The sequence below is a fragment of the Sinocyclocheilus anshuiensis genome, unplaced genomic scaffold (genome assembly GCF_001515605.1).
Source record: "Sinocyclocheilus anshuiensis isolate Anshui unplaced genomic scaffold, SAMN03320099.WGS_v1.1 scaffold392, whole genome shotgun sequence".
Lineage (NCBI taxonomy): Eukaryota > Metazoa > Chordata > Actinopteri > Cypriniformes > Cyprinidae > Sinocyclocheilus > Sinocyclocheilus anshuiensis.
The window spans coordinates 1,601,144-1,614,787 of record NW_015557091.1 but is presented as its reverse complement, the minus strand read 5'-3'; the positions used below and the strand labels follow the sequence as shown (position 1 = coordinate 1,614,787).

Sequence of the window (13,644 nt, the reverse complement as noted above, 5' to 3'; positions counted from 1 at the left end):
CGCGCTCTGGCGTAGTTTACGCAAGCGCCGGAAGTGATCTCTCGCGCGTATACATCACTCATTGTTTATACAGTGTTCATTGTAGGTACGACGGCTAATCCAAATGGTACTTACTTGCGCTTATCCGGATTGTTCAAACCGACTTAAAACTAAAAGATTACGTTCTCTCGCGCGAACTCATTCGGGAGTGGTGACTTTCCACGTATTCCCAACTTCTGAGCCTGCTCGCCTGAAGTTATGGTTGATTGCTCTTCGGCTGGATATCAACACATCCATTAACGTACACTACGCCAGAGCGCGTACACACCTCACGCACCGGAAGCCGTGCGCGCGAACAAAGACAGTTGAACATAGTGGTGTATTAGAGGTAAAAAATGATATAAATACTGTTCGGTTTCTGGCACAAACCGATCGTTTCGTGTCTTAGGACATCAATGTGTCATCACGAGCCGCAGGGTTTAATTTGGATTTGTCTGTGCATGTTTTTTTTACTCTCATAGATTTTGTTACCATTGCCATGCATTATACGACTGATAGACTGCAACGGTTAAAGTTAAAAATCATCATATGTGTTCTACTGAAGAAACAAAGTCACCTACATCTTGGATGCCCTGGGGGTAAGCAGATAAGCATCAAATTTTCATTTTTGGGTGAACTATCCCTTTAATACATTCATATGCAATGAAAGGACATGAAGACATTTACTTATTTATATTTGAAATATATAAAATATAAATATTAAAAGGAAAGACTAAACTTAAAATGAAAAAAAATAAAATAAAACAATAGAAATAGAAATGTTGCCTTGGCAATCAACTTAAATAAAATAAGTTTAAGATTAAGTACTAAAATTACTAAAACTAAATCTGAAAAAGAAGCTAAACAGAATTATTAAAAAAAATAAATAAGCTGCATAAAACACAAAAAATTAGAACAGAACCTTAAAAAAGTCTTTACAGATGGCTGAGGGCCACCAAAGCAAAGCCAAAAACCTCAAGATATGAACTAGTACCTTGTACAACATGATCACCATTCAAACTCACGTCTCACATGGATGCTAGAGAAGAAAATAAGTGAGAAGGTCAAAGGTGGGAAGCTAAAAAACAAGAACTCAATGACCTCCCATTAATTCTATCCTCCTGCACATCGTAATTCCAAAGGGGCCTTGAGAGCACTATCTGAGCATCTACCTATCCAGCACTGCATTAATTTCAACCTCTGCCCTCTGGAAAAGGCTTGGAATCAGTCTTCTAAAGTACTGCCACTGAACTCTCAATCCACATGCTACTCCCACCCATGCTTCCCACGTACGACACTTGCCTTGTAGTTACTAAATCTAAAATCACTGGCTTTGTGAGTTGCATATTGTTGAACTTGTTAGTGGTGCTTGCTAAGGCAACAATCACTGTTATTATTATTGCTCATACTTAGGGTTAAGGGTTTCTTCAAATAAATAATAAATAGGAGATAAAATAGACGTAAAAAAAAAAATGTCATAGACCTACATTCAAAAAAGAACAGAGAATATCTAGAAAAGTAGTGTATCTGGATATTAAAAATGACTTTACATAGATGCACCAACAGAGCAGTTTTATCCGATTATTATCCAAATATTTTATCCATTTAATGTATTTTATTATGTATATATATATATTACACACTGTATGTATAGAGAGAGAGAGATAGATAGATAGATAGATAGAGAGATAGAGAGATATAGATAGATAGAGAGATAGAGAGATATTTCCATTATGGCATATTTGGATCTGTTGTATTTTTATATAAATATTATGTCAATAAATATATCAATGCCCAATAGTCCTAATTTCTAAACCCATTTCCAGGCCTAAAAATTACAAACATTACAACTTTGGAATGTTATAATTACAACTTTGGAATATATATGTGTGTGTGTGTCTTTCTTATGCTCTGCTTTGGACTGATCATTGGAATATCTGTACACTGCACGCAAATCCTGTCCTTTGTGAAAATTACAGCATCGATTCTAAATGCATTATGGGAAAATCTACAAACTAGGCAATCTGAGATGTGACGAGGGACATCCAGCCCTGACAAAGCACACACCCTCAAACAAACAATAGAAAAAGAAAGACAGAAGATACATTCCACAGATAGACCTGAAGATACGACCTGGGCCCGATGATATGTGATATATGACTCATTTACCTTATGACAGGCCGTAAAAGATGGACGTAAAAGAAATAGGAGGGGGTTATGTTTGTGTGTGCGAGTGTTTGTGGTTGCATTGTCACAAACTGGTTTTCTAGTGGAAAAAATCGGCTGCCTTCTTATTATCATGTGGAGACACGAACGGCATTCCAGCCCGCCGAACAGCCAACATGATCACCATTCAAACTCACGTCTCACATGGATGCTAGAGAAGAAAATAAGTGAGAAGGTCAAAGGTGGGAAGCTAAAAAACAAGAACTCAATGACCTCCCATTAATTCTATCCTCCTGCACATCGTAATTCCAAAGGGGCCTTGAGAGCACTATCTGAGCATCTACCTATCCAGCACTGCATTAATTTCAACCTCTGCCCTCTGGAAAAGGCTTGGAATCAGTCTTCTAAAGTACTGCCACTGAACTCTCAATCCACATGCTACTCCCACCCATGCTTCCCACGTACGACACTTGCCTTGTAGTTACTAAATCTAAAATCACCGGCTTTGTGAGTTGCATATTGTTGAACTTGTTAGTGGTGCTTGCTAAGGCAACAATCACTGTTATTATTATTGCTCATACTTAGGGTTAAGGGTTTCTTCAAATAAATAATAAATAGGAGATAAAATAGACGTAAAAAAAAAAATGTCATAGACCTACATTCAAAAAAGAACAGAGAATATCTAGAAAAGTAGTGTATCTGGATATTAAAAATGACTTTACATAGATGCACCAACAGAGCAGTTTTATCCGATTATTATCCAAATATTTTATCCATTTAATGTATTTTATTATGTCATATTTGGATATGTATATATATATATACATACATTACAATGTAGAAATATTATATATGGAAATAGAAATATAGTATAATACTATAACTATATAAAAGATGGACGTAAAAGAAATAGGAGGGGGTTATGTTTGTGTGTGCGAGTGTTTGTGGTTGCATTGTCACAAACTGGTTTTCTAGTGGAAAAAATCGGCTGCCTTCTTATTATCATGTGGAGACACGAACGGCATTCCAGCCCGCCGAACAGCCTACACACTCTTTTATTTGAATCAACTTGACCCTGCAGCGCAGCCTGCCAGCGAACAGTGCACTACGCGAGCTCTCTGTCTTTCTCTCTCTGCGCAGTACACTATGTTCCTGGCCCAAGCTCAAAAATGTGTTCACCCTGCACTGGCTCAAAATGAATGGACGAGTACACAAACTTTTTGCTCTATCAAATCTATCTCACTCCCACTTTTTTTTTTTTTGGTCTAATTTAGAAACGTCATATAGGGGCAGTTCCCAAACCAGCGGGAACAGGACGGAACCGCTTCGTTAACGGAGAGGGATGCCAGGCCACAGAAAAGTGTGTCATCAAGGACGCCCATGTTTGGTTTTTAATTGCAGGAAAATATAAGGAAATGAATTATAGGTAGAAATGCAGGTGTAATTAATTGAGAAATAAAGCAACATGTGATTAATATCTAGATGCATGTCTGTTTTTTTCCTCTCTTGCTGTAAATGGACACAAAACATTTTTCCAGCGAAGGCCGGGCAAGTAAACAATCCGTTTTTTTAAACAAATGGTTTCAATCTTGAATCCAGGAAGCAGGGCTAATTTAAAATACATTTTTAAAAGCAGGCATTGGAATAAGTGCTAAACATTGATGTGATTTGGAAGAGTTCAAGGCTGACAGACGTTTCAGATAGAGATGTTGCAGTATTCTTCATGACACCTTTGGAAAATTAAAAAATGACGTTTCAAAGATGCTCTAGATTGGGGGTCGTCGACTTTTTTTTAATCCAAAAACTGGTCTATTCTAGTTCTGATCAGTGGGGGAAATTCTTCCCATATCTTCTGTTGTTGACGTCAAAGATGTTCAATAAAACTCTATGGTATTTTGGCACAAATTCATCTGTCACTTGGTGAAGCTAGACAAATTATATAGATGTCAACATGGATAGTTTTAATGACATACCGCATTCTCAAAAAGCATGAACTGCATGAGGTGAAAGAAAATATGACTCAAAAATACATCAAATACTGGTTCACTCACAAAGATAAACATAATTTGCACCAACCACAATGTATTCTGTATGGTGAATAACTGACTGCAGAGATTAATATTAATTAATTAATTATTAATGTTGTAATTATTTATAATAATTCGTTTATTTATTTATTCATTTTAATCATAAAAAAAACAATTATTGATATTTAAATAATAATTTTAATATTTTTATTATATTTTATCTTTTAAATAAATATGTTGGTTTTATGAATATTATTATTTATTCAACCTCAGGGTTTAATTTTGAGGGAATGTCTACAATAATCAATTACTGAGTTTGATTGAAATTTAAGGTGCGGCAAAACTAGATGAGAACCACTGATCTAGATTTTTAAGGTTCCTTGACCTAATTAAGGCTAAATGATTCAGAGAACCATTTCTAAAGAGTCTTTCAAGTTTTTTTTTTTTTTTTTTTGATGACCCAAACATTTCCGATGACAAAGAAATCTTTGAGTTCCGGAGTGTTCTCAAATTATAATTTGGATCTGCGCCACATGACCAGATTAAACTACAAGGAAAAACCTTTGAATTTTTCAGCAATGTGTGATGTGATGCCTTCCAACTATCCCAACTATTAATGAGTCAAATCAAAGCTGTGTTTATGCAGTGCTGCATAATACCTCTTCAACATGACAAATTTGCCTGTAACTTACAGTAACCGTGAATTGTACCATTATGACAATAAGATGCATCATGCTGAATTATGATAATCATGGTCAAAGATCACTAGCATAAGACAGATCACTTCATGATGATGTCATTGCTGATGACACAGATGCCGGGAATAACATTCCTGGGATAAAACATCAGGATACATTTGAACTAGATTATTCCAAAATTAAAATTCGGTCATCATTTAATCACCCCCAAGTCATTCCAAAACTGTCTGACTTTCATTCTGCAGAACCCAAAAGACATTCTGAAGAATTCTGCAACTGCTTTTGTCCATACAATGAAAGTCAATGGGATCCAATGATGTTTTGGACGCCATTGACTTTCACTGTATGAACAAGAGCAGTTGCACCATTCTTCTTCTTCTTAAAAAAAAAATATTTCAAAATAGCCAGATGAGGGTGAGTAAATGATGACAGGATTTTTCATTTTTTGAATCCTTTTAAGTGTCTGGCTCATGACCACAATGATGAAAGCAAGACTGAGATCTCAGTACTTCTCCAGTACCTGGATCAACTGAGGACTGATCCTGAAATCACTGTGTTCGCAACCCAACTCATAACCACTTTACTACCATTACAGGTGCTAAGCTAGGCACAGTTATTGAACTACCTAATCGACCTTCAGTGCCTCATCTAATTTACATTGTCACACCAGAGTGCACTACAAAGCATAGGTATATTTCTAATCTAACTCTAGAAACTTCTTTTGCTTTATTTCATTTAGCATGTCTAAGACATCTCAGAAAAGACTTGTACTCCACTTTGACTTTCAGATGCAATATCCATTACATATAATACTATATAATTATAAGATGCATATTAGTGGCAATTGCTAATGCATTGCACTGTCACTTCTAATGGTGAAAACAATCATTTTGAATTGGCATATCAACATATCTGAGTTAGACCAGCATTATTTACCTTTATGCGATTTAAAACTAAAGTCATTACTTAATTTCATGTGTCATGTGGAAAGTAATATGACATGACCATTGAGCCACAATTGATCTTATATTCAGATGACTTGAGTGACATATGTACTCTACAAGATGTCAAATATTAATAAACTAATACCAAGAAAGGTTGCAAATAAATATTCAGGCCAAAGTTCAGTCCTAAATGGAGCAGGGACATTGAGAACCCTGATGAACGCTTAAGATTTCTTGTCTGAGGAATCATTGCGCCCCCTACTGAGAAACAATCTCACCTGATCCAAAATTTTTCTTTTCTTTTTCTTTTTTTAAAAAACGTAAAATAATTGTTTTCTTCTTTTAATGTTAAAATGAAATTACCTTAATACATGTAAAATGATTCTGCCAATGTAAAGATAAAACATACTTACGGCAACAGGATTTAGAAAGTCAGTGTGTTCTTTTGAAGCTGAATTCTCTTCCTCTCACTGTCTGAATCAATAGTGGGCAGGTCATCTGTCCCTGAGGGCAAAAGCAGTAAGCCAGTGCATATTAAACTACAGTTTTGAAGGTCTAGCATTGCATCCAGAGCAAAAGGTTCTGATTGGACGAGAATATTTTTACATCACTCCACATTCCTGATAGCACTTGTCAAGTAATAATTACACTTCACTTGTTGAGTAACATGTACTTTAACACTCTTTAAATGAGAAACATCAGGAATATCGTTATGAGGGAATCAAAAAGATACATTCTTTAATGCTAAATTCTGTTTTACTCAAAATTATTCTGCCATATAAAACACCTGCATAATTAATTTTTTGGGATTTCATCTAATGTTTTACAATTCAGGATGTGTATTTCAAACAGAATGGATCCCCCCCCCAAAAAAATTTTTTTTTTTATTTAATATTTTTATTTACATTTAGAATTGTAATGTTACATTTAATGTTACATTTATAATTTACACATTTATTTAAAAATATATTTTTTTTACACATTTTCCACACACAAATGTAATTTTTAATTATGCATAGATTATAAAAAAAAAAAACTAAAAAAAGTAAGACAGACTGGCCCAAAACGCTGTAATATTTTTAAAAAATATATTTAATAAATTAAATAAATACTATTTAGCAAGGATGAATTAAATTGATCAAAAGTGATAGTAAAGACATTTATAAGGATTTCTATTTCAAAACAAAATCCTGTTCTTTTGAACTTTCTATTCATCAAATAATCCTTTAAAAAAACCGGTATGAGTTTCCACAAAAATATGAAGCAGCACAACTGTTTTCAACATTGATAATAAAAAGAAATGTTTTCTGAGCAGCAAATTAGCATATTAAAATGATTTCTGAAGGATCATGTGACACTGAAGACTGGAGTAATGATGCTGAAAATTCAGCTTTGATCACAGCAATAAATTACATTTTAAACATTAAAAAAAATAGTAATCATATTTAATAAAATTACTGTTTTTACTGTATTTATTGATCAAATATATGCAGCCTTGGCGAACCTAACTTCTTTAAATAACATTAAAAAGCCCAAATATATTCGAATTATAATATTGTTGCATTTATCTCAATCTTAAATAAATCTCTAACTGATTATTAATCTTTGCAATTTTTAGATTGATGAATCTGTTCTATTACCAGTAACAGACGTCAGAGCCACTTTACGTGTTCTTCTCTGATGTTTGCAGCTTCTGAAACACAAACAGATGATGTTCAGAGCATCTGTGTAACAGACAGACAGCATTACGTCCGTCTAGTTTAAGGCACCTGGATGACGGGAGTGTCCAGGAAACTGTCGCCACATTTTCCCCAGGACTTTGTGGCAGGTGTGGACGTTCTGGCAGATGCTTTTCCCACCTTTCTGAAAGTCTTTCACATCGTCTGGGAATAACACACACCTCCCATGTCCAGGTTTCTCTTGCGCTGAAACCACATATGCACAATACATAATTAAAATCAATTGATACAAAATGTAATAATTAATAATTTTTTTTTATATATATTTTTTAATAATTAAGGGTGACCACAAAAGCTCAAATAAAATGGTTTAGTGGTTTTTAACATTTTATGCTCACTACATAATTATTGTACTTACGTTTACAATGCATATTATTTATGCATATTAGTTTTCATGGCATTATTCTAAAATAAGTCAAATATGAGTAGGCGTGTCCATTTTTTTACTTTTTTGATAAATACATAGATGGGTCGCTTTCATTGTTCTCTTTTCTTAGCTTAATTTTTTTATTTATATTTCTAGTTCCACGGAGTTTAAACTATTACTACTCCATGCTGTAATGATGTGTAGAGGATAAAAACACTTCGACTGGACTGACAGTGTATAAAATTATACAAGTGGTTCTCCCAAACATCTGAAACATATTAAAAGTTTGAGAAAGTCCGTTTACAATGGATTTATTGATCGCTTACCTTGCCCATTATGTTAAGCCAGCGTTTTACAACTGTCTCTTTCCTCAAATAGGGATTATTTCCTTATTAAATGATAACTGTTTACATATTGTTTACGTATTGTAGTTCAAACTGCAGCAGCACAGGCAGTTTCTTCTTCGCTTCGTCTCTCCCGCTTTCAGTTCGTGAGGCCGCGCGCTACTGACACCTGGCGGCCAGAGACACAATTTCAAATTTTTTTTTTTAAATAATATTATCGACTAAATAAATAAAATCGTCTGTAATGTATTTGTGAAAGAAAATCATACTCTGTTCTCTGAAGACGTTTATTTACATGAAAAACTAATAAATAAAATACTAACGATAACTGAAAAATAATAAACCGGTTCCTTTTCCATAAAATATGCTAATTTGTGTGATTTGTCAACTATTTTTAAAAGCAATTCAAAGTAAAACTCTTGTCCAAACCCTAAACTTCTCCATACAGCACACTGAAGGAATTTCGATTGCATATTTTCTTTATATTAATGACCAGCGTCAAACATTTGGTGTTACAGAAAAGTATTCGGTGTCTCATATAAGTTACTTAAAACAGTGGTATTCATGATCTCAGAGATATTAAACAAAACATATGTCTACTATATTGGACAAAAATAATAATTTTACCCTAAATCTTAATCATAATAAAAACAAATGATTTATTCCTTTTGAAAGCGAAAGGGTTTTATTAGGGCAAGCCTATCATATCTCCAGAGATTTTAAACAGCAAGTTAAACATACAAAAAACATCTTTTTTTTTTCTTTTTTTTTTTTTATTAAATATGTAAAAAGCAGGTCAAGTTATTCACAAATAAAATGCAAACATGCAACACATTTGGGGAATGCATAAGGGGAGATACTGTGAGGGAAATAAAAAGAAAAACATTGTCTATTTATAATTATTAACAGTACATTTGTTTACATTCCTTTCCATTGTACACAATAATAAATGACATAAGCATTGACCTGTGGAAAATATTAACGAGTATCAGATCACGAGAATGCTGTTTTCTGTTCAGAAGACCTGTGCTTTAGAACGGTTAACAAAAATCTTCAATATGCATTGTTTTATTCAGATGACGCCTGTTTTTTTTACTGTACATATAAAGTAAAACATGTTGAGACGCAGAATACGGATTGCACAGTTCAAATAAAATGCTTCCTATCAAACACTGTGATAAGCTGAGACACATTTAGCCAAAAAAATTAGTATATTTAATCTAATATGGAGACAAATTGAGCATTGTTTCCAAATGAATCACATTGGTTTATATTACCAGTGAGCATTAGGTTATAATGCTAAATTTACCGTGGTAACCAATGGTTAGTCTTCTTGAGGAATCTACCAGGAGGCGATATTTCACAAACTGTATTGGTAGCTCTTTGAGCTACTCTTGTTGTAATATTTTAAAATGTAATGGTTTGATACGTCACATCTGATGTGCGGTGGTTATCATGGGCTTCACACGAACAAGATTCACCATTTATGCTGCTGTCAGATGTTCATAATAGTCATGATGCAATTAAACAGGGCTTCAAAATGAAAAAAAGAGACACGTTTGAATATCTGGCCAATTTGTCTCATTCCTTTATCACGAGAGCAAATGAGAAATAAACCATCATGAGTTGGAGGAAATGAACCCAAAAGCAGTTTTCTGACAGTGCATGTATGTTCAGGTGTCTGTTTGATTGACAGCTGTTCAGTATTCGTCCTGTGTGTCGTCAGGGACGTCCTCCTCCTGAGCCGGAGCCTCATGCTCCTCTCCGCCTGCCTCCTGCACACACACAGTTGTATGCTGAAAAAGTGAAAGTGACGTGACAAGGTGGGAGAGAGCGCTGTACATTCACTCCTCCCACCTACAATCCCTGCCGGTACGAGACTCGAACCCGCAACCTTTGGGTTACGAGTCCGACTCTCTAACCATTAGGCCACGACTTCCCCTGTTAGTTATTTTTGAAGATCTTGTCATATTAGATAACATTAGTCAGTTTGTCTGTTAAGAACCATGAAAAACTGCACTATGCATGAGACAGAAGCACTTGATTTGTAGGGTTATAGCACAAGAAACAAGATCAAAAACACAGCAAAAAAGGGTCTTTTACAGATCATCATAGTTATGGATGTCACAACTAAAGAGTATATCGATTTATGACCATTCAGACGTACATCTATTCAGTACTGAATGACAGTTTGAACTAGAGTAGTAGTACAAAATGTGTTAAAAATAACAGGTAATTTATAGAAAAATAGCTTGTGCAATATAGAGGGAGAAAAATAATCATGAAAAATTATGACCATTTTTTTGGCCTTGGACCAACATAATAAGTGGACTTCAGGGGGAAAATGCTATGCAAGTGTAGAATATGAATATGAAACATAAACAATAAAGGTCTATTTTATTCAAACAAAAAAGAAAGTAATAAATAAAATAAAAAAACATTAAAATTACTAATATTATATGGTGTGATGTTTTGTTAAAGAACTATCTAAAACTATTAATTTAAATAGGTTTGATGTATTAAAAGAACATTAAAATAGTAATAATAATAATAATAATTTGTGAATGGTGTTAAGATTTTATTCAAAGAAAAAAAAAGAGCACAAAATGTAATATATAAATATATATATAAAATATAAATAAATGTGATTTCTTATAAAAATAATAATAATTTGTGTGATGTTTTATTAAAAAGCAGAAAGTAGACAGACAGACAGAGAAAGAAAGAGCTGAAAAAGAACTTGAACTGAAGTACTAACTTCGTCTGCAGAGTACAGCACCTCCATGAGTCTCTCCACGAAGGGCCCGTTGTCCTGGCCCTGCTCCTGACACAACAGCTCCACCTCTCTCAGCTTCCCAAAGTAGAAATCCCGCTCCTTCTCCACTCCTTCTAGTGCTAGCTTTAATGTATTGAGCTGCAGCAGAGGAGAGACGCAAGAGTTACCAATGACATAAAACACTGTCAATGGACTGCTGAAAATACTGACAGTAAAAGATAGTTATTGCTTTAGTAGACATGCTTTTAAACAACATAATTCGTCCTTGAATGTTTACATTTCCTGATGCTGAATTTGATTGGTCAAAAAAATGTGTTTTTTCCAAGTTTAATCGTGTGTATGATCCAAAAAAAATGTCCTTTCTTTGTTTTTTGTGCACAATTAACAATGCACGACTCTTATTTAAAGTGCCCCTATTATGCCATTTTTAAGGTTGCTAATATTGTTTTATGAGTCTTCTAAAACAGGTTTACATGCATGCAAGGTCAAAAAACTCGTTAGTTTTCTCAAAAAATAGATTTAATTTTACCTCATTTCTAAATTATTCGTAAACGACTCGTGCGAAGCAGTTCAAAGAATTAGTCTCTCTAAACCCCTCCTTTCCGTGAGCCCTCACTGCTGTGATTGGTCAGATGGCGCAGTACTTTGTGATTGGTCCAGAGCCGTAGAGAGATTGGCTCTGGATTGGTTTACCGCATACAGCACGTGTCGGAAACGAAACGCCCATTGCCATGACGAAATGACAGCCCTGGAGACTTGTCAATACATAGAAAAGATGGTATCGATTGTACCTTACCAATTTGAACCGGAGTCTGATGATGAAACGGTTGAAGTGGCTGATCAACAAGAGACCGATTCGCGAGCACGACTGGAGCAGGACGTTTCTTAGTGGTAAGTGTCAAGTGTTAACAAGTTTGTGGTAATTATAAGATGTGATCAAACAAATTTACTTTCACAGCGTAGGATACAGCGTCTTCTCGACATGATGTTAAAGGGTTAGTTCACCCAAAAATGAAAATTCTGTCATTAATTACTCACCCTCGTGTTGTTCCAAACCCTTAAGACCTTTGTTCATCTTCGGAACACATGAAGTGGAACCGGCGGCGCCAGCGCTGACCCAGATCCCGTGTAATGACGTCATCACGCCGGATCTGGGTCAGCCCCGCCACACGTTCGCGTCATGATACTGTCGTGAACGCGCGTCCACAAGTGACGCAGTAGAGACGAAAATGTGGAATAAAGTCGTTATTTTTGTTTTCTTTGCGCAAAAGAAGTATTCTCGTAGCTTCGTAAATTTACAGTTGAACCACTGATGTTACACGGACTACTTTGTCGATCATCTTGGTACTTTTCTGGACCTTGAACGTGGTAGTTACCTTGCTGTCTATGGGAGTGTCAGAGAGCCCTCAGATTTCATAAAAAAATATCTTAAATTGAGTTCCGAAGATGAACGAAGGTCTTATACGGGTTTGGAACAACATGAGGGTGAGTAATTAATGACAGAATTTTCATTTTTGGGTGAACTAACCCTTTAACCACACGGAAATTTTACTGTGTTTGTGGGCGGGCAAGTTGTTCGTGAGAACGTAAGCAGACATTATGCAAATGTGTTACTTCGTGACGTAGAGCCTAGGCCTGGGCGATAAAACAGTATCGATATTTATCGACGGTACACCTTCTTCGATAACGATATAAAACATGTTCGATATAGTGCACGATATAGGCACGCACTATGAGCACACACAAACACGAACATGAGTGCTGTGATGAGGAGATTGCGAGTAAAAAAAATGAATATTAGTCTAATTTAAAATAAACATTTGCATTTGAATGGATAAATAGTACAATCTATGGTAAATGTTATTGTTGTGTCTTTGTTTGGACCGAGTGTGTCCTTAATAAAGTTCGATGATGATGATGATGAAATGTGCATCAGGGAGCGTCATCAGTGGAGCAGGAGATGCGGTGATGATGATGTAGAAGCCCACGAGACGCGCAGTTTTTAAAGGCAATCTGTGTGATGGGCAATTCGGCTCTTTGTATTAATTAGCAATGCATAAATACGTGATGCTGTTTTGTTCATAATTGTGTATGCAATTTACGAAATTATATTTGACTTATATGAGTTAATTTAGACTTTTTATAGACGATAAAACATTAGAAATGAAATATTTGTTTAATTTTTATTTTGTGTTTGACTGTTAAAGCAACAACAAAAAAAAAAATTTTAATTTAAAAGAGTTCATTTAAAAATACAGTGGTTAAATGTAATTTTTTTTTTATTGCTCTTTGTTTTAAAAAAAGGTTATAAAAATGTCAATAATTATCGATACCGAATTTATCGTGCACTGTCGGCTTCACAACTTTGCAGATAGTTTATGTTCACATACAGCTACATGACACACTGCATGAAAGGTAATATTCGAAAAGGCATAATAGGGGCACTTTAATAAAAAACTTTTATATGGCTACAGTTCTCAAACATTATGTCTAACATACAGACATATATGTTAGACTATGTCTATTATTATTACTACTACTTAATAAAATTTTGTACTAAATATA

General features: G+C 34.7%; 1 protein-coding gene and 1 long non-coding RNA gene across 3 annotated transcripts in view; both read right to left on the bottom strand.

The window, feature by feature from the left end:
- The window catches only part of LOC107677213 (uncharacterized), a 13,854-nt gene extending 5,435 nt beyond the window's left edge, over positions 1–8,419 (bottom strand). The window contains exons 1-4 of the long non-coding RNA XR_001632813.1: positions 8,286–8,419; positions 7,623–7,778; positions 7,494–7,546; positions 6,267–6,357 (exon numbers count right to left, since the gene is read on the bottom strand). This is a non-coding gene — a long non-coding RNA (uncharacterized LOC107677213). The remainder of the gene's footprint in view (positions 1–6,266; positions 6,358–7,493; positions 7,547–7,622; positions 7,779–8,285) is intronic.
- A 1,064-nt stretch (positions 8,420–9,483) lies between these two features.
- LOC107677307 (microtubule-associated protein RP/EB family member 2-like) overlaps positions 9,484–13,644 on the bottom strand; it is a 17,749-nt gene continuing 13,588 nt past the window's right edge. For both annotated transcript variants that reach the window (XM_016472177.1, XM_016472175.1), the window contains exons 6-7: positions 11,062–11,217; positions 9,484–10,078 (exon numbers count right to left, since the gene is read on the bottom strand). In XM_016472177.1, coding sequence (XP_016327663.1) covers positions 10,004–10,078; positions 11,062–11,217 — 231 coding nt within the window. In that variant the 3' untranslated portion in view covers positions 9,484–10,003. The remainder of the gene's footprint in view (positions 10,079–11,061; positions 11,218–13,644) is intronic.